The 16,382-nt window shown below is 42.5% G+C and overlaps 3 protein-coding genes and 1 pseudogene across 4 annotated transcripts in view; 3 read left to right on the top strand and 1 right to left on the bottom strand.

The window, feature by feature from the left end:
• LOC306649989 (guanine nucleotide-binding protein subunit alpha-12-like) overlaps nt 1-16,382 on the top strand; it is a 350,618-nt pseudogene that overhangs the window by 103,477 nt on the left and 230,759 nt on the right. The window lies entirely within an intron of this gene.
• LOC306650163 (speedy protein E4A-like) overlaps nt 1-16,382 on the top strand; it is a gene marked incomplete at both ends in the record, with an annotated part of 55,680 nt that overhangs the window by 7,385 nt on the left and 31,913 nt on the right. The window lies entirely within an intron of this gene.
• Nucleotides 1-16,382, bottom strand: part of LOC306649987 (speedy protein E4A-like) — a 132,571-nt gene that overhangs the window by 107,725 nt on the left and 8,464 nt on the right. The gene's annotated exons all lie outside the window — the stretch shown is intronic.
• LOC306649433 (oxysterol-binding protein-related protein 9-like) lies at nt 756-3,282 on the top strand. Its single transcript, XM_079120436.1, is given in 2 exon segments — nt 756-2,338; nt 2,340-3,282. Coding segments are annotated over 2 exon segments (1,716 nt in total). The 5' UTR covers nt 756-1,006; the 3' UTR covers nt 2,724-3,282.

The following is a 16,382-nucleotide window of genomic DNA, read 5'->3' as shown; positions in this document are numbered from 1 at the left end:
AAGTTCAAGAGGCTTATAGGACTCCAAATGCACAAAATTACAACAGACCCACACCAAGGCACATTATAATGAAAATACCTAACATACAAAATAAAGACAGAATTTTAAAGGCTGTGAGAGAAAAGAACCAAATTACATTCAGGGGGAAACCAATACGTATATCAGCAGATTTTTCAATCCAGACCCTAAAAGCTAGAAGGGCCTGGAACAACATTTTTCAAGCCCTGAAAGAAAATGGATGCCAACCAAGAATCTTATACCCCGCAAAACTTACCTTCAAATTTGACGATGAAATAAAATCCTTCCATGATAAACAAAAGCTAAAAGAATTTACAAAAAGAAAGCCAGCATTACAGAACATTCTCAGCAAAATATTCCATGAGGAAGAGATGAAAAACAAAGAAGCAAATCAGCAAAGGGGGGAATTATCCTAAAGGAATTGTCAAATAAAGGAGGAAACAAGTTGTGTCAAACAAATAAATAAATAAAATTTAAAAAATGAACCAAATGACCGGGAAACCAAATCATATCTCTATAATAATCCTGAATGTTAATGGCCTGAATTCATCAATCAAAAGACATAGACTGGTCGAGGGGATAGAAGAGGGGTGCGCAGGAGCAGCCCCCGCTCCCGCCCCAGGAGGCACCGATGGCGGGGGCCTCAGCGAATGGCTTTCTTGCTGGCCGCTTGCGGAGTGAGTAGACCCCGAGGGTCTGAGAGAGGGGCTGCTCCCCCGCCCCGAGTCCCCGGGGTCCCTGCTGTCTGCCCCAGCAAGGCCGGAGGCGCCAATGTCGTGCTCCCCCTGCTTCCTTCCCGCTGCCCTTTGGGGGTTTGGATTCAGGATTTGTTCCTAGTGTCCAGGACTTTGACAAGAAATTGACAGAGGCAGATGCTTACCTACAAATCTTGATAGAACAACTAAAGCTTTTTGATGACAAGCTTCAAAACTGTAAAGATGATGAACAGAGAAAGAAAATCGAGACTCTCAAAGAGACAACAAATAGCATGGTAGAATCAATTAAACACTGCATTGTGTTGCTGCAGATTGCTAAAGACCAGAGTAATGCGGAGAAGCACGCAGATGGAATTATAAGTACTATTAATCCTGTAGATGCAATATATCAACCTAGTCCCTTGGAACCTGTAATCAGCACAATGCCTTCCCAGACTGTCTTACCTCCAGAACCAGCTCAGTTGTGTAAGTCAGAGCAGCGTCCGTCTTCCCTACCTGTTGGACCTGTATTAGCTACCTTGGGACATCATCAGACTCCAACACCAAATAGTACAGGCAGCGGGCATTCACCACCTAGTAGCAGTCTAACTTCTCCAAGTCATGTCAACTTGTCTCCAAACACAGTCCCAGAGTTCTCTTACTCTAGCAGTGAAGATGAATTCTATGATGCTGATGAATTCCATCAGAGTGGCTCATCCCCAAAGCGCTTAATAGATTCTTCTGGATCTGCCTCAGTCTTGACACACAGCAGTTCGGGAAATAGCCTAAAGCGCCCAGACACCACAGAATCACTGAATTCTTCCATGTCCAATGGGACAAGTGATGCTGACCTTTTTGATTCACATGACGACAGAGACGATGATGGGGAGGCAGGGTCAGTGGAGGAGCACAAGAGTGTTATCATGCACCTCTTGTCACAGGTTAGGCTTGGAATGGATCTTACTAAGGTAGTTCTTCCAATATTTATTCTTGAAAGAAGATCTCTTTTAGAAATGTATGCAGACTTTTTTGCACATCCGGACCTGTTTGTGAGCATTAGTGACCAGAAAGATCCCAGGGATCGAATGGTTCAGGTTGTGAAATGGTACCTCTCGGCGTTTCATGCAGGAAGGAAAGGATCAGTTGCCAAAAAGCCATACAACCCCATTTTGGGTGAAATCTTTCAGTGTCACTGGACATTACCAAATGACACTGAAGAGAACACGGAGCTAGTTTCAGAAGGACCAGTTCCCTGGGTTTCCAAAAACAGTGTAACATTCGTGGCTGAGCAGGTTTCCCATCATCCACCCATTTCAGCCTTTTATGCTGAATGTTTTAACAAGAAAATCCAATTCAATGCTCATATCTGGACTAAATCAAAATTCCTTGGGATGTCAATTGGGGTGCACAACATAGGACAAGGCTGTGTCTCGTGTCTAGACTATGATGAGCATTACATTCTCACGTTCCCTAATGGTTATGGAAGGTCTATCCTCACAGTGCCCTGGGTGGAACTAGGAGGAGAATGCAATATTAATTGCTCCAAAACGGGTTACAGTGCAAATATTGTCTTCCACACTAAACCTTTCTATGGAGGCAAGAAACACAGAATCACTGCTGAGATTTTTTTCTCCGAATGATAAGAAGTCTTTTTGCTCGATTGAAGGGGAATGGAATGGTGTAATGTATGCAAAATATGCAACAGGGGAAAATACGGTCTTTGTAGATACCAAGAAGTTGCCTATAATCAAGAAGAAAGTGAGGAAGTTGGAAGATCAAAATGAGTATGAGTCCCGCTGCCTTTGGAAAGATGTCACTTTCAATTTAAAAATCAGAGACATTGATGCAGCAACTGAAGCAAAGCACAGACTTGAAGAAAGACAAAGAGCAGAAGCCCGAGAAAGGAAAGAGAAGGAAATTCAGTGGGAGACAAGGTTATTCCATGAAGATGGAGAATGCTGGGTTTATGATGAACCATTATTGAAACGTCTTGGTGCTGTGAAGCATTAGGTTGGGAAACAAAAAGTTTACACCCGATGGCCAGGGCAAGTTGTCCTAATTAAGCAACAATCTTCCTTTGGGAGAACCTATCACTCCCTCCTTATTGCAGTGGTTCCTATCTCAGGGATACCGGACTTTCTGATGCAGATGAACAATTAAAGCCGGAAAAGCTTCCCTTTCTCTATGGCAGTTAAGATTTTGACTTCAGTCCTGAGAAAATGTTAGGTTTTGAAACAAGATGTCTGCTCCTTTTCCAGACCCCATGCTTTGAAAAGTTTCACACTCTGCACTCTTGTTCTGCTGTTAAGACATGACATGCAAACTCCTACTTACTTACTTCCTGGTTCATATAATCTCTTGGGTTCTATATATACAAATATATACACATAAAAATATACTTGATGGCAGATTTTTCATAAATATTCCATCTATTGTAAATATTGGTTCCTCAGAGTTGTTTTAGAAAATTAGTGCAATGTATTAAAATCAAGTGTTAGGAAATTTCATGGTTTCACCTATGATAACTTTTATTTTGGAAATGAACTATTATTAAATTGTATCTAAACCTGGATTACAGTTGAATTATACTCCGTGCTTCTTAAGGCTTCATAAAGTAATTTTTCCAACCTTTTAAAAAAAAAAAAAAGACATAGACTGGCAGATTGGATTAAAAAGAAAGACCCAACAATATATTTCCTGCAAGAGACTCACCTCATTGAAAAAGATACCCACAGACTAAAGGTGAAAGGATGGGGAAAAACATACCATGCACATGGGCTCAGCAAAAAAGCTGGAGTATCCATCCTCATTTCCGATAATGTGGACTTCAAGCCAAAGTTAGTCAGAAGGGATAAAGAAGGTCATTTCATACTGCTTAAGGGAAGCATAAATCAGCAAGATATAACAATCATAAACATCTATGCCCCAAACAGTGGCTCATCCATGTATGTCAAACAAATCCTTCTCAATTTCAGAAACCAAATAGACCATAACACAATAATACTAGGTGATTTTAATACGCCTCTCTCACCACTGGACAGATCTTCCAGACAAAAATTGAACAAAGAAACCATAGATCTCAATAACACAATCAATAATTTAGACTTAACGGACATTTATAGAATATACCATCCAACCAAGAGCGAATACACTTTCTTCTCAGCAGCACATGGATCCTTCTCTAAAATAGACCATATATTATGCCATAAAGCTAATGTTAGCAAATACAAGAAGATAGAGACACTACCATGTATTCTATCAGATCATAACGGATTGAAGTTAGAAATAAATGAAAGAGTAAAACACAGAAACTATTCCAACATCTGGAGATTAAACAATATGCTATTATATGATGAATGGATAACAGAAGATATTAGGAAGGAAATTAAAAAATTCTTAGAGGTAAATGAGAACAAAGAAACATCATATCAAAATCTCTGGGACACCATGAAAGCAGTACTTAGAGGGAAATTTATTTCATGGAGCGCATTTAATAAAAGAAGTAAAACTCAACAAATAAACGACCTAACACTACAGCTCAAAGCCCTAGAAAAAGAAGAACAGACCAGCACCAAAAGTAGTAGAAGACAGGAAATAGTTAAACTCAGAGCTGAAATCAATGAAATTGAAACAAAAGAAACAATACAAAAAATTGACAAAATAAATAGTTGGTTCTTCGAAAAAATAAACAAAATTGATAAACCTTTAGTCACACTAACAAAGAGAAGACGATAGAAAACCCAAATCACTAAAATTCGGAATGAACAAGGAAATATCACAACAGACAGGACTGAAATACAAAACATAATTAGAAGCTATTTTGAAAATCTATACTCCAACAAAATAGAAAATTTCGAAGACATCAACAGGTTTCTAGAGACGTATGAATTGCCTAAACTGAACGAGGAGGACATAAACAATTTAAATAGACCAATTTCAAGTACTGAAATAGAAGAAGTCATCAAAAGCCTACCAACAAAGAAAAGTCTGGGACCAGATTTGTTCTCAGCCGAGTTCTACAAAACCTTTAAAGAAGAGCTCATTCCAATACTTCTCAAAGTATTCCATAAAACAGAAGAGGAGGGAACCCTCCCAAACTCATTCTATGAAGCCAATATCACACTGATACCTAAACCAGACAGAGACTCATCAAGGAAAGAAAATTTCAGACCAATATCCTTAATGAACATCGACGCAAAAATTCTCAACAAAATTTTAGCAAATCGCATACAAAAACATATTAAAAAGATAGTGCACCATGATCAAGTGGGTTTCATCCCAGGGATGCAAGGTTGGTTCAACATCAGGAAATCAATAAATGTAATTCACCATATTAATAGACTTAAAGTCAAGAATCACATGATTATTTCAATAGATGCAGAAAAAGCATTTGATAAAATACAGCACCCCTTCATGCTCAAAACACTAGAAAAATTAGGGATAGTGGGAACATTCCTTAACATTGTAAAGGCCATCTATGCTAAGCCCATGGCTAATATCATTCTAAATGGTGAAAAACTGAAAGCATTCCCCCTAAAAACTGGAACAAGGCAGGGATGCCCTCTTTCACCACTTCTATTCAACATCGTTCTTGAGACTCTAGCCAGAGCAATTAGACAAACCAAAGAAATTAAAGGGATACAAATTGGAAAAGAAGAACTCAAACTATCCCTGTTCACTGATGACATGATTATATATTTAGAGGAACCTGGAAATTCCACCAGAAAACTCTTAGAACTCATAAGTGAATTTAGTAAAGTAGCAGGTTACAAGATCAATGCCCATAAATCCAACGCATTTTTATACATAAGTGATGAATCTTCAGAAAGAGAAATTAGGAAAACTACCCCATTCACAATAGCCTCGAAAAAAATAAAATACTTGGGAATCAATCTCACAAAAGAGGTGAAAGACCTCTACAATGAGAACTATACAACACTAAAGAAAGAAATTAAAGAACACCTTAGAAGATGGAAATATCTTCCATGTTCTTGGATAGGAAGAATTAATATTGTCAAAATGGCCATACTACCTAAAGTGCTATACAAATTCAATGCAATTCCAATTAAAATCCCAATGACGTACCTTACAGAAATAGAGCAAGCAATTATGAAATTCATCTGGAACAATAAGAAATCCAGAATAGCTAAAGCAATCCTTACCAGGAAGAGTGAAACAGGGGGTATTGCATTACCAGATCTTCAACTCTAGTACAAAGCAATAGTAACAAAAACGGCATGGTATTGGTACCAAAACAGAAAGGTAGATCAATGGTACAGAATAGAGGACACGGACACAAACCCAAATAAATACAATTTTCTCATACTAGACAAAGGTGCCAAAAATATGCAATGGAGAAAAGATAGCCTCTTCAACAAATGGTGCTGGGAGAATTGGAAATCCATATGCAACAGAATGAAACTAAACCCATATCTCTCACCATGCACGAAACTCAACTCAAAATGGATTAAGAACCTCGGAATCAGACCAGAGACCCTGCAGATTATAGAAGAAAAAGTAGGTCCAAATCTTCACCTTGTTGGTCTAGGATCAGACTTCCTTAACAGGACTCCCATAGCACAAGAAATAAAAGCTAGAATCAATCACTGGGATAGATTCAAACTAAAAAGCTTTCTCTCAGCAAAGGAAACTATCAGCAATGCGAAGAAAAAGCCTACAGAGTGGGAGAATATCTTTGCCAATCATACTTCAGATAGAGCACTAATCTCCAGAATCTATAAAGAACTCAAAAAACTCTACTCCAAGAATTCAAATAATCCAGTCGACAAATGGGCTAAGGAAATGAATAAACACTTCACAGAAGAAGATCTACAAGCAATCAACAAACATATGGAAAAATGTTCAACATCTCTAGTAATTAGAGAAATGCAAATCAAAACCACCCTAAGATTCCATCTCACCCCAATTAGAATGGCGATTATCAAGAACACAAGCAACAATAGGTGTTGGCGAGGATGTGGGGAAAAAGGTACACTCAAACATTGCTGGTGGGGCTGCAAATTAGTGTAGCCACTCTGGAAAGCAGTGTGGAGATTCCTTAGAAAACTTGGAATGGAACCACCATTTGACCCAGCTATCCCACTCCTTGGCCTATACCCAAAGGACTTAAAATCAGCATACTACAGAGATACTACCACATCAATGTTCATAGCTGCTCAATTCACAATAGCCAGACTGTGGAACCAACCTAGATGCCCTTCAATTGATGAGTGGATAAAGAAACTGTGGTATATATATACAATGGAATATTACTCAGCCATAAAAATGATAAAATTATGGCATTTGCAGGCAAATGGATGAAATTGGAGAATATCATGCTAAGTGAGATAAGCCAATCTCAAAAAGCCAAAGGACGAATGATATCACTAATAAGTGGAGGATGACACATAATTGGGGGGGAGGGAAGGGTTAGTGTTAGGGTTAGAGTTAGGGTTAGGGAGGGGGGCAAGTATGGAGGAAGGAAGTACTGTATAGAGGGTAAAGAGGGGTGGGAGGGGTGGGGGGAAGGGAAAAAATAACAGAATGAATCAAACAACATTACTCTATGTAAATTTATGATTACACAAATGGTATGCCTTTACGCCATGTACAAACAGAGAAACAACATGTATCCCATCTGTTTACAATAAAAAAATAAAATAAAATAAATTAAAAAAAAGAAACTCATGGAGGGACATGAAGGTACTAGAGCAGGTTGAGAGGAGGATGAGATGAGAGGAAGAGCTGAAGCTGGTAAACAGACAGGCACAGAGAGGAGGAGCTAATAGTGTGGGCACTGAGTGACTGCAGACAAGCATCTTGGGACAAGGGGGCAGCAGAGAATATGGAGCAGCTGTGGAAAGCAGCAGGTGAATCAACGTATCTGCCAGATGTAAAAAAAGCTAAGAGAGGTGGCAACAGAGCCAGAGATGAGGTGTGATATGTGGTTAGAGAGGCAAGTGGAGAGGAGGTGAAGGTGCTGCAAAGGACCAGCATGGAATGAGCTTAAGGTTGGGTGGAAGGCTTAGAAGAGGGATGGTGGTTGGGCGAGTGGAGCAACTGAAGAGGTAAAAGTTTCATGAAGGCAGAAGTCATTTAGGAGAAGTCATTAATACGGGCACTGTGCAACACAATTCTGATGCTGATCAACTGCATGGAGGCCACAGGCTACAGGTTGAGGCCCCCTCTGCACTGCCCTATTTTCAGACGTCAGCTGTAAGCTCTGGGTTTCCCAGGGTGCTCCCCCTTCTCACCAGCAGCTGCACTTTCAGAGACTCCCATACTCCTACTGCATAATTCTCTATAACTTCTCAATGAGGTTGGGAGAGCATAAATCCAAAAATGACTGTTTGGTCATGTTAGAAAGCAAACGGATTGGGACCGCTAAAAGATGAGGCACATGGCTGCAGCAAAGGAAATCTGTCAAGTCCTCACGACCCAACATCTTCAGAGGACATGGATGTACAGGACCGACCAGGGAAGCTCACCTTGGTGTCAGCGTTTTGAATTTCACTGGAATTTTACTAAGCATTTGGAAGGAGTGGGATGAGTAAAGCAATACAGCAGGCTCGGGTCTGCCCTCTGCATCCTTACTACAGAGTGTGGGAGACAGGTGTGTGTCCAGGAAAGAAGATAAGGGAATGGGGTGTGGACAGGTACGGGACTCATGACATCAACTACATAGCATGAGGGTGGCACCAGGCAGCCTCAGGTCTCCAACTCATTCTGTCTTCCTGATCACTGTGCAGGAGACCCCTTTGGAACTCCCTAACCAGAAAAGCCCTCTTGAGGGTAGGCCTATCCTGGGTAATGCTGGGTAAACTATATGGCATGTCAGCCATTAGAAATTTAGATTCCTGAGACAGAGGCCAACTCAGAGACAGTCCAACTCCCTGGACTGATAGGGAGTGTACAATCCACAGAACAAGGGGGAAATGGGGTCAGTGTCCCTGAGTGAAAGGACAGAGTATCTAAGGAGACATGGCAACTAGATGTCACAGTTCAGAGAATCAGAGAAGGTTTCAGAAGGGAAGGGGCATAGCATAACTCCCACCAGCATGGTCATAGGCTGGGGTGACTCTGTGCTACTGACTTCCACCCAGAGCACATCGGCAGAAGAGTTTTGACCAGGGGCCCAATAAAAGGCTTTTCCTGTCTGTGATGAGTCAGGTGGAGTGAGACATTCCCTGGAGGCCAGCAGAAAATCTCTTGGCATTGGGTTCCATCCTATGCCCAGCCAGGTTCTGTATTACAAAGGGAACTTCAGAGTCTCCGGGTTAGTGAAGGAGAAGAAATTAGATGCTACACCTCAGGGAAGGGAGGGCAGCCTCTCAATCAGAAAATAGTGAGGGGTGGTCTACAGATGCCAAATTTTTTAAAAATATTTTTTAGTTGTAATGGAATTTTATTTTATTTATTTTTATTTGGTGCTGAGAATCGAACCCAGTGCCTCACACATGCTAGGCGAGCGCTCCCCCACTGAGCCGCAACCCCATCCCATACAGATGCCAAATTTTACCAACATTCATAATCTGAGGCCTAGTCATGTGCACCCCTCCCTGATGGAGAAGGAAACTGTCAGAGTGGAACTGGGGACTCACTTGTGAACAGAGATTCAAGGGAAGTGGGGGTTTGCACAGAGGCCTTTGCTCCAATGGTCTGAGCCCTGAGTTTCCCTCCCAACCCATGGAAACCAGAGCAGTGCAAAGCCCCCACCCTGTGCATCTCATTTTGCATAGGGCTGTGCCAAATGTCTTGAAGGTTTTGGCTAATGAACAGTGGGATGCAGCTGCTGGGTGTTCCGCAATGTGTATTCAGAATGACAAGGATCTGACTCTGATTTCTTGCCTAAATGCTGGGCATCTGTCTAGTCAGATGATAGGTGATAGAGTGCCCAAGAATGCACACACCTAGGAAAAGCTCACACCTAGGCTGTGCTTAGAATCCTGTGGGGTCAGCCCCTCTTCCTTTGTCCTGTTATAGCTTCAGGAGCCCTCCTCACTGAAATGTGGAAACACAGCATCTTGCTGAGCTGGGCAGGATGTCTAGGGTGGGCCTGGGACCTGGGTTTCTTACACTCCAGGGTAAGGCTGAGTCTGTCAGTCTCGGGAACTGGCAACCACCCCCACAGCCTCCATGTTTGGTCTGTGTCCATCTGTCCTCTTAGGATGCCATCAGGTCATCTTCCATCTTCCAGGATCCCTCCCTGCCCTACCAAGCCCCTCTCCACAGCATGAGCCTAAACCCCGGGTTCAGCCAGGCTGACTTTTTGCAGCAGAGAAACATGCTTGTTTCTGCCACCCATGCCAGTGGGCCATGACTGGTCACTGCTGAATTCTCTGCTCTCTGTGTTTCACATGTGACAGCGATTCCTGTACTTTTTGTTTCTTTTCTTTCCTTTCATTTTGTTTCATTTTTTGTTTGTTATTTTGTTTTTTATTTTGTACTGAGGATTGTACCCAGAGGTGCTTTACCACTGAGCTACTTCCCCAGCATTTTTATTTTTAATTTTGAAACAGGGTCTGGTAAGTTGCCCAGGCTGGCTTTGAACTTCTGATCCTCCCTCCTCAGCTTCCCAAGCAGGTGGGATGACAGGAGTGTGCCACCACACCAGCTCAGATCAGTCCTCACAAGTATCTATGTCCTCAGATGACAGTCTTCTGCAGACTGGAATTTCTTTTGCCTTCGCCAAACCCACCTGTGACAGGGATCTGACCCTGCTCTGGGCAGTTCTAGGACCCTCAGAGGTGCAGTCTTCATTCCTCTGAGTGTGGCACTTCAGGGTGGCAGCCATGGTCACTAGATCAAACTGGCTCCCCGTCTTAGGGGCAGCACATCTCTACTGCATCCAGCTCCAGGCCTCCTCTGTGCCTGTTTCCTCAGTAGGTCTCATGGAGCGAAGTTTACTGGGGGACAGTTGACACAGGGAGGCTTTCTTCATTATCGTAATATCTGAGTCTGAGGGAGTGTGTCTGGCACAGCCATCACTGGTCACAGCAGGAGCAGCCAGGCCACTGCTTGCTCACTGGTCCTGCGGGAATCTCCCCCTTTGGGTGTCATGGATAATGACTTTCATCTCACTCAGCTTCTTTGTATCTGCTAAGGGAAGGATTGACTAAATTTCCTAAGTCAGGAGCAGGGTGCTGTCCCCTGATGGCAGACGCCTTCCATGTCCTAGTCTTCCTGTTTGGGCATTTGAGCACCATCCCATGCATCACAGTGAGACCCCTCCTGGCTTTCCTGACCACTCTCTCCCTCATTTGGGCTCCACATTGGCTATGTCCTGGTTTCCTCAGTTCTGTCCATGTCCACACTCTGGGGGAGTGTCACTGTTATAGCAGCTGTAATGGGTGACCACATGTCTAGTCCTACAGTTCTGTGGGACAGGTGTCTCTCTGGACTGAGGCTGAGGTGTAGATGGGCTGCACTCTTCCTGCAGCTTCTGCAGAGAATTTCTCTCCTTCCTTCTCCTGCTTTTGGGGGACCTGCATTCTTTGGCTTTGGGCCCTTCCTCTTTCCTCCAAGACAGCAATCAGCTCAAGTCTTTCACTCTACCCTCTGGACAATGCAGAATAATCTCCCCATCTCAACATCTGCAATTGCCCATGCAGAATCTCTTTCCCATATGAGGCCCTATGTTCACAGGACCCTGGGACATTTGGGACCTATTTCAGGGGCCTATCCCATCATGAGGCTCTCATGGCTCTTCCCCAACACCCATTTAATTAGCCCAGCAGCCTTGTCAGTGTCCCTGGTTAGCTATGGACAGGTCTCAGTTCTGCTGACCATATCAGTTCTGATGACCCTAGAAGAAACAGAGTCCTTAGAAGTTAGTGTCCAGGGGTGTACATTAACCTGACACATAGGCTCATCCACAGCCCTCTGACCATGTCCTGTGGCTGTTTGAGTTCTCAGCCTCACACCAGATGTTGCAAGCTCACAACTGGCTTTGGGGTGTGCTGGTCCCAGGCAGGAGAGGACATTGTTTGCACGCTGTCGGGGTCTTAAGCCCCCTTCTCCACCAGCGACAAGGGAAGGGGACATTCCCCAACAAGGCAGACTGGGATATGTAGGGCCGACTGACCGCCCGCTCCCAGCCCTCCGGGCGGAGGACAATCAGACACGTCAGGGAGAACTGTCACAGCAGGAACTCGTTTATTGAGGAAATCGCACAGGTTTTATGTAGGGTGGGGGCTAGGCGGGAGCCAATCAGCTTAAAGGTCAGCAAGGCAGGGGGGTTCACACAGGCGAGAGTCCCATTGGACTATATGGCAAGCATGAGCTGATCACGTTCGCGGAACTGTTGTTAACCAATCCCTGATGGTGGTCTGATTCATCGTCATTAACTATTGAAACCGCCTTTGAGGCCTTGATCTTGCTCACTCACCAGGGAGTAAGGAGTCAGCCTGAGTTAGTTAACGTGTCATTAGTCCCAACAGCATGCCCTGAGCTGGGGCTGGAGATGGTCCCATCTACCTCCTGATCCCCTGTCCTATCTCCCCAGAAGCCATCCTGTCTTTCTTGAACAATAAGCTGGGTGACACACTGTGTGTGCTGGGCCTCATGCTGTCTCACCTATGACCCTTGAGCCCAAAGATTCACTTTCCCAGGTTCCTACCAGGGCACAGTGAGACAGTAGAGGTCTGGTGCTTATATATGATGGATACTATCAACTCTCTCCATTTGGAAAAATCTTATTTTTACTTACTAATGTAAGTTTAATAAAAATGACATGTGATGAAAACAAAATCAAAAACAGAGAAAAAAATCTAAGATCTAAAAAATGACACTGTAAAGAAATAGCCTTTAAATTTCAAATTATCCCCTGTTAGAATTAGTTCCCTAGTCTCAGTGTAAAAATATTTGGTAATCTGTTGCCACATTTTTCGCTCAGAAATGAGTTTTATACAGTAATTAATCATAATATTCTATCTCTCCATCTCTGTGAGGGACAGAGAAATGGTGCATATCTGTGAAAACATCCCACATAACTTTTCCTGCAAGAAAAAACAGGAACCAATACCCGCACACTGCCTCCTGGAAAGCCGGGACCCTAACAAGAACATGTCCTAACACCATCCATCCTAACACCATCTGAAGCACCTGGGCTTGAAATACCCACAGTTAGTACTGCTACAGATGCTGCATTAATAAAATACACAGACTCTGGCGGTGGGCTCCTCCACAGGGCCAGATTCTCCAGCTTCTAGGAGCAGGCCCCCTAGTGAGAGCCTTACTGCACAGAACTAGCTCCAAGTCCCAGAGCCAGCGTGCAGTGAGCTCCGGGGCCCACAGGTTGCTTCAGAGACCAGGACAGGGCAGCCAGGGACTTCCCCAAGCAGCCCGGTTGCCTCCGACGGGAAGCGCCTTTCTAGGCTAGCTTCTCGGAGCAGACCGCCCGGTGAGAGCCTTTCTACACAGAGCCAGTCACAAGTCCCCAAGCCAGCGGAGAACTCCGACCCGCAAGCAGCCTCTGGGACCAGGGCAGGGCAGCCAGAGACCTCTCCAGGTGGACCTACCCCCTCGGCCGCAGGCTTTTTCCAGGGGGCAATCCATGATGGCGGACTAGAGGGTGACTGCATCTCCATCGCTCCAGAACCCAGGATTCAAGAAGGGGAGGCATTGAGAGACTCAGACTAAAATAGAGCCTCGGGGTGAGTCTCCCCCACCCGGTGAAGCTAGGCCCAGGCGGCAGGCCAGGATTCGGGCAGGTTATTAGAGTAGGGCAGGGCAGCTAGAGTCTTCTCCAGGCAGCCCTGGGCACTCCGGCAGTGGGCTCCTCCCACACAGCCAGCTTCTCAGAGCAGGGCCCCCAGTGAGAGCCTTTCCACACAGAGCCAGCTCTAAGCTCTGGAACCAGTAGGGAGCTAGGGGCAGTTTCTTTGGAAGCACTGTGTTATCAAGTTCCTCCAAGACTTCAGGCTACTGAATGCTGGGAGGTGATATACAGGAAATCTGCAGGGACACTATAAGCCAAAGAGGAAATCTGCAATATCACAGAGTCCCATTGATATCTGACAAATATGAGAAAACATGGAAGAAAATGTCCCAAACAAACCTAGATACTATATCAATAAAACCCAACGACAGCACAGCAGAAGAAATGTCAGAAAGGGAGTTCAGAATGTACATAATTAAAACAATCAGGGAAACAAAGGAGGAGATAAAAGAGCAAATGCAGGCATTAAATGATCACACCAATCAACAGTTAAAAGAGCAAATACAGGAAGCAAAAGATCATTTCATTAAAGAGTTAGAGATACTGAAAAAAAACAAACAAATCCTTGAAATGAAGGAAACAATAAACCAAGTTAAAAACTCCACAGAAAGCATAAACAACAGGATCGAACACCTGGAAGACAGAACCTCGGACACTGAAGACAAAATATTTAATCTTGAAAACAAAATGAACCAAACACAGAAGATGGGAAGAAATCATGAACAGAATCTACAAGAATTATGGGATATTATGAAAAGGCCAAATTTAAGCATTATTGGCATTGAGGAAGGCTTAGAGAAACAAACCAAAGGAATGAACAATCTCTTCAATGAAATAATATCAGAAAATTTCCCAAATCTGAAGAATGAAATGGAAAAAAAAGTACAAGAGGCTTATAGGACTCCAAATATACAAAATTAAAACAGACCCACACCAAGGCAGATTATTATGAAAATACCAACATACAAAATAAAGACAGAATTTTAAAGGCTGCAAGAGAAAAGAATCAAATTACATTCAGGGGGAAACCAATAAGAATATCAGCAGATTTTTCAATCCAGACCCTAAAAGCTAGAAGGGCCTGGAACAACATTTACCAAGCCCTAAAAGAAAACGAATGCCAACCAAGAATCTTTTACCCAGCAAAACTTACTTTCAGATTTGAAAATGAAATAAGATCCTTCCATGATAAACAAAAGCTAAAGGAATTTACAAAAAGAAAGCCAGCATTACAGAACATTCTCAGCAAAATATTCCATGAGGAAGAGATGAAAAACAACAATGCAAATCAGCAACGGGAGGAACTAGCCTAAAGGAATAGCCAAAAAAGGAGAAACCAAATCATATCAAAAAGGAGAAATGAGTCAAATGACTGGGAATACAAATCATATCACAATAATAATCCTGAACTCATCAATCAAAAGACATAGACTGGCAGATTGGATTAAAAAGAAAAATCCAACAATATGCTGCCTGTAAGAGACTCATCTCATAGAAGGAGATACCCATAGACTAAAGGTGAAAGGATGGGAAAAAACACCATGCACACGGACACAGGAAAAAAGCTGGAGTATCCATCCTCATTTCAGATAATGTGAACTTCAAGCCAAAACTAGTCAGAAGGGATAAAGAAGGACATTACATACTGCTTAAGGGAAGCATAAATCAGCAAGACATAACAATCATAAATATCTATGCCCCGAACATTGGTTCATCCATGTACGTCAAACAAATCCTTCTCAATTCCAGAAATCAAATAGACCACAACACAATAATACTAGGTGATTTTAACACATATCTCTCACCGCTGGACAGATCATCCAAACAAAAATTGAATAAAGAAACCAAAGATCTCAATAACACAATCAACATTTAGACTTAACCGACTTATATAGAATATACCATCCAACAAAGAACGAATACACTTTCTTCTCAGCAGCACATGGATCCTTCTCTAAAATAGACCATGTTTTATGCCACAAAGCTACTGTTAGCAAATACAAGGAGATAGAGATACTACCTTGTACTCTATCAGATCATAATGGATTGAAGGTAGAAATAAATGACAGAATAAAAAACAGAAACTTCTCCAATACCTGGAGATTAAATAATACGCTATTATATGTGAATGGATAACAGAAGACATCAGGAGGGAAATTAAAAAATTCTTAGAAGTAAATGAGAACAAAGACACAACATATCAAAATCTCTGGGACACTATGAAAGCAGTACTTAGAGGAAGATTTATTTCATGGGGCGCATTCAACAAAAGAAGTAGAAATCAACAAATAAACGACTTAACACTATAGCTCAAAGCCCTAGAAAAAGAAGAGCGAACCAACACCAAAAGTAGTAGAAGACAGGAAATAGTTAAAATCAGAGCCGAAATAAACGAAATGGAAACAAAAGAAACAATCGGAAAAATTAACAAAATAAAGAGTTGGTTCTTTACAAAAATAAACAAAATTGATAAGCCCTTAGCCACACTAACAAAGAGAGAGAGAAAACTCAAATTACTGAAATTCGGAATGAACAAGGAAATACCACAACAGACACGAGTGAAATACAAAACATAATTAGAAGCTATTTTGAAAATCTATACTCCCACAAAACAGAAAACCTCGAAGACATCAACAAGTTTCTAGAGACATATGAATTACCTAAACTGAACAAGGAGGACATACACAACTTAAATAAATCAATTTCAAGCAATGAGATAGAAGAGGTCATCAAAAGCCTTCCAACAAAGAAAAGTCGGGACCAGATGGGTTCTCAGCCGAGTTCTACAAAACCTTTAAAGAAGAGCTCATTCCAATACTCCTCAAAGTACTCCATGAAATAGAAGAGGAGGGAACCCTCCCAAACTCATTCTATGAAGCCAATATCACCCTGATACCTAAACCAGACAGAGACACATCGAGGAAAGAAAATTTCAGACCAATATCCTTAAT

Source organism: Sciurus vulgaris, assembly GCF_902686455.1.
Source record: "Sciurus vulgaris genome assembly, chromosome: 18".
Classification (NCBI taxonomy): domain Eukaryota; kingdom Metazoa; phylum Chordata; class Mammalia; order Rodentia; family Sciuridae; genus Sciurus; species Sciurus vulgaris.
This window is presented reverse-complemented; position numbering and strand designations above follow the sequence as displayed.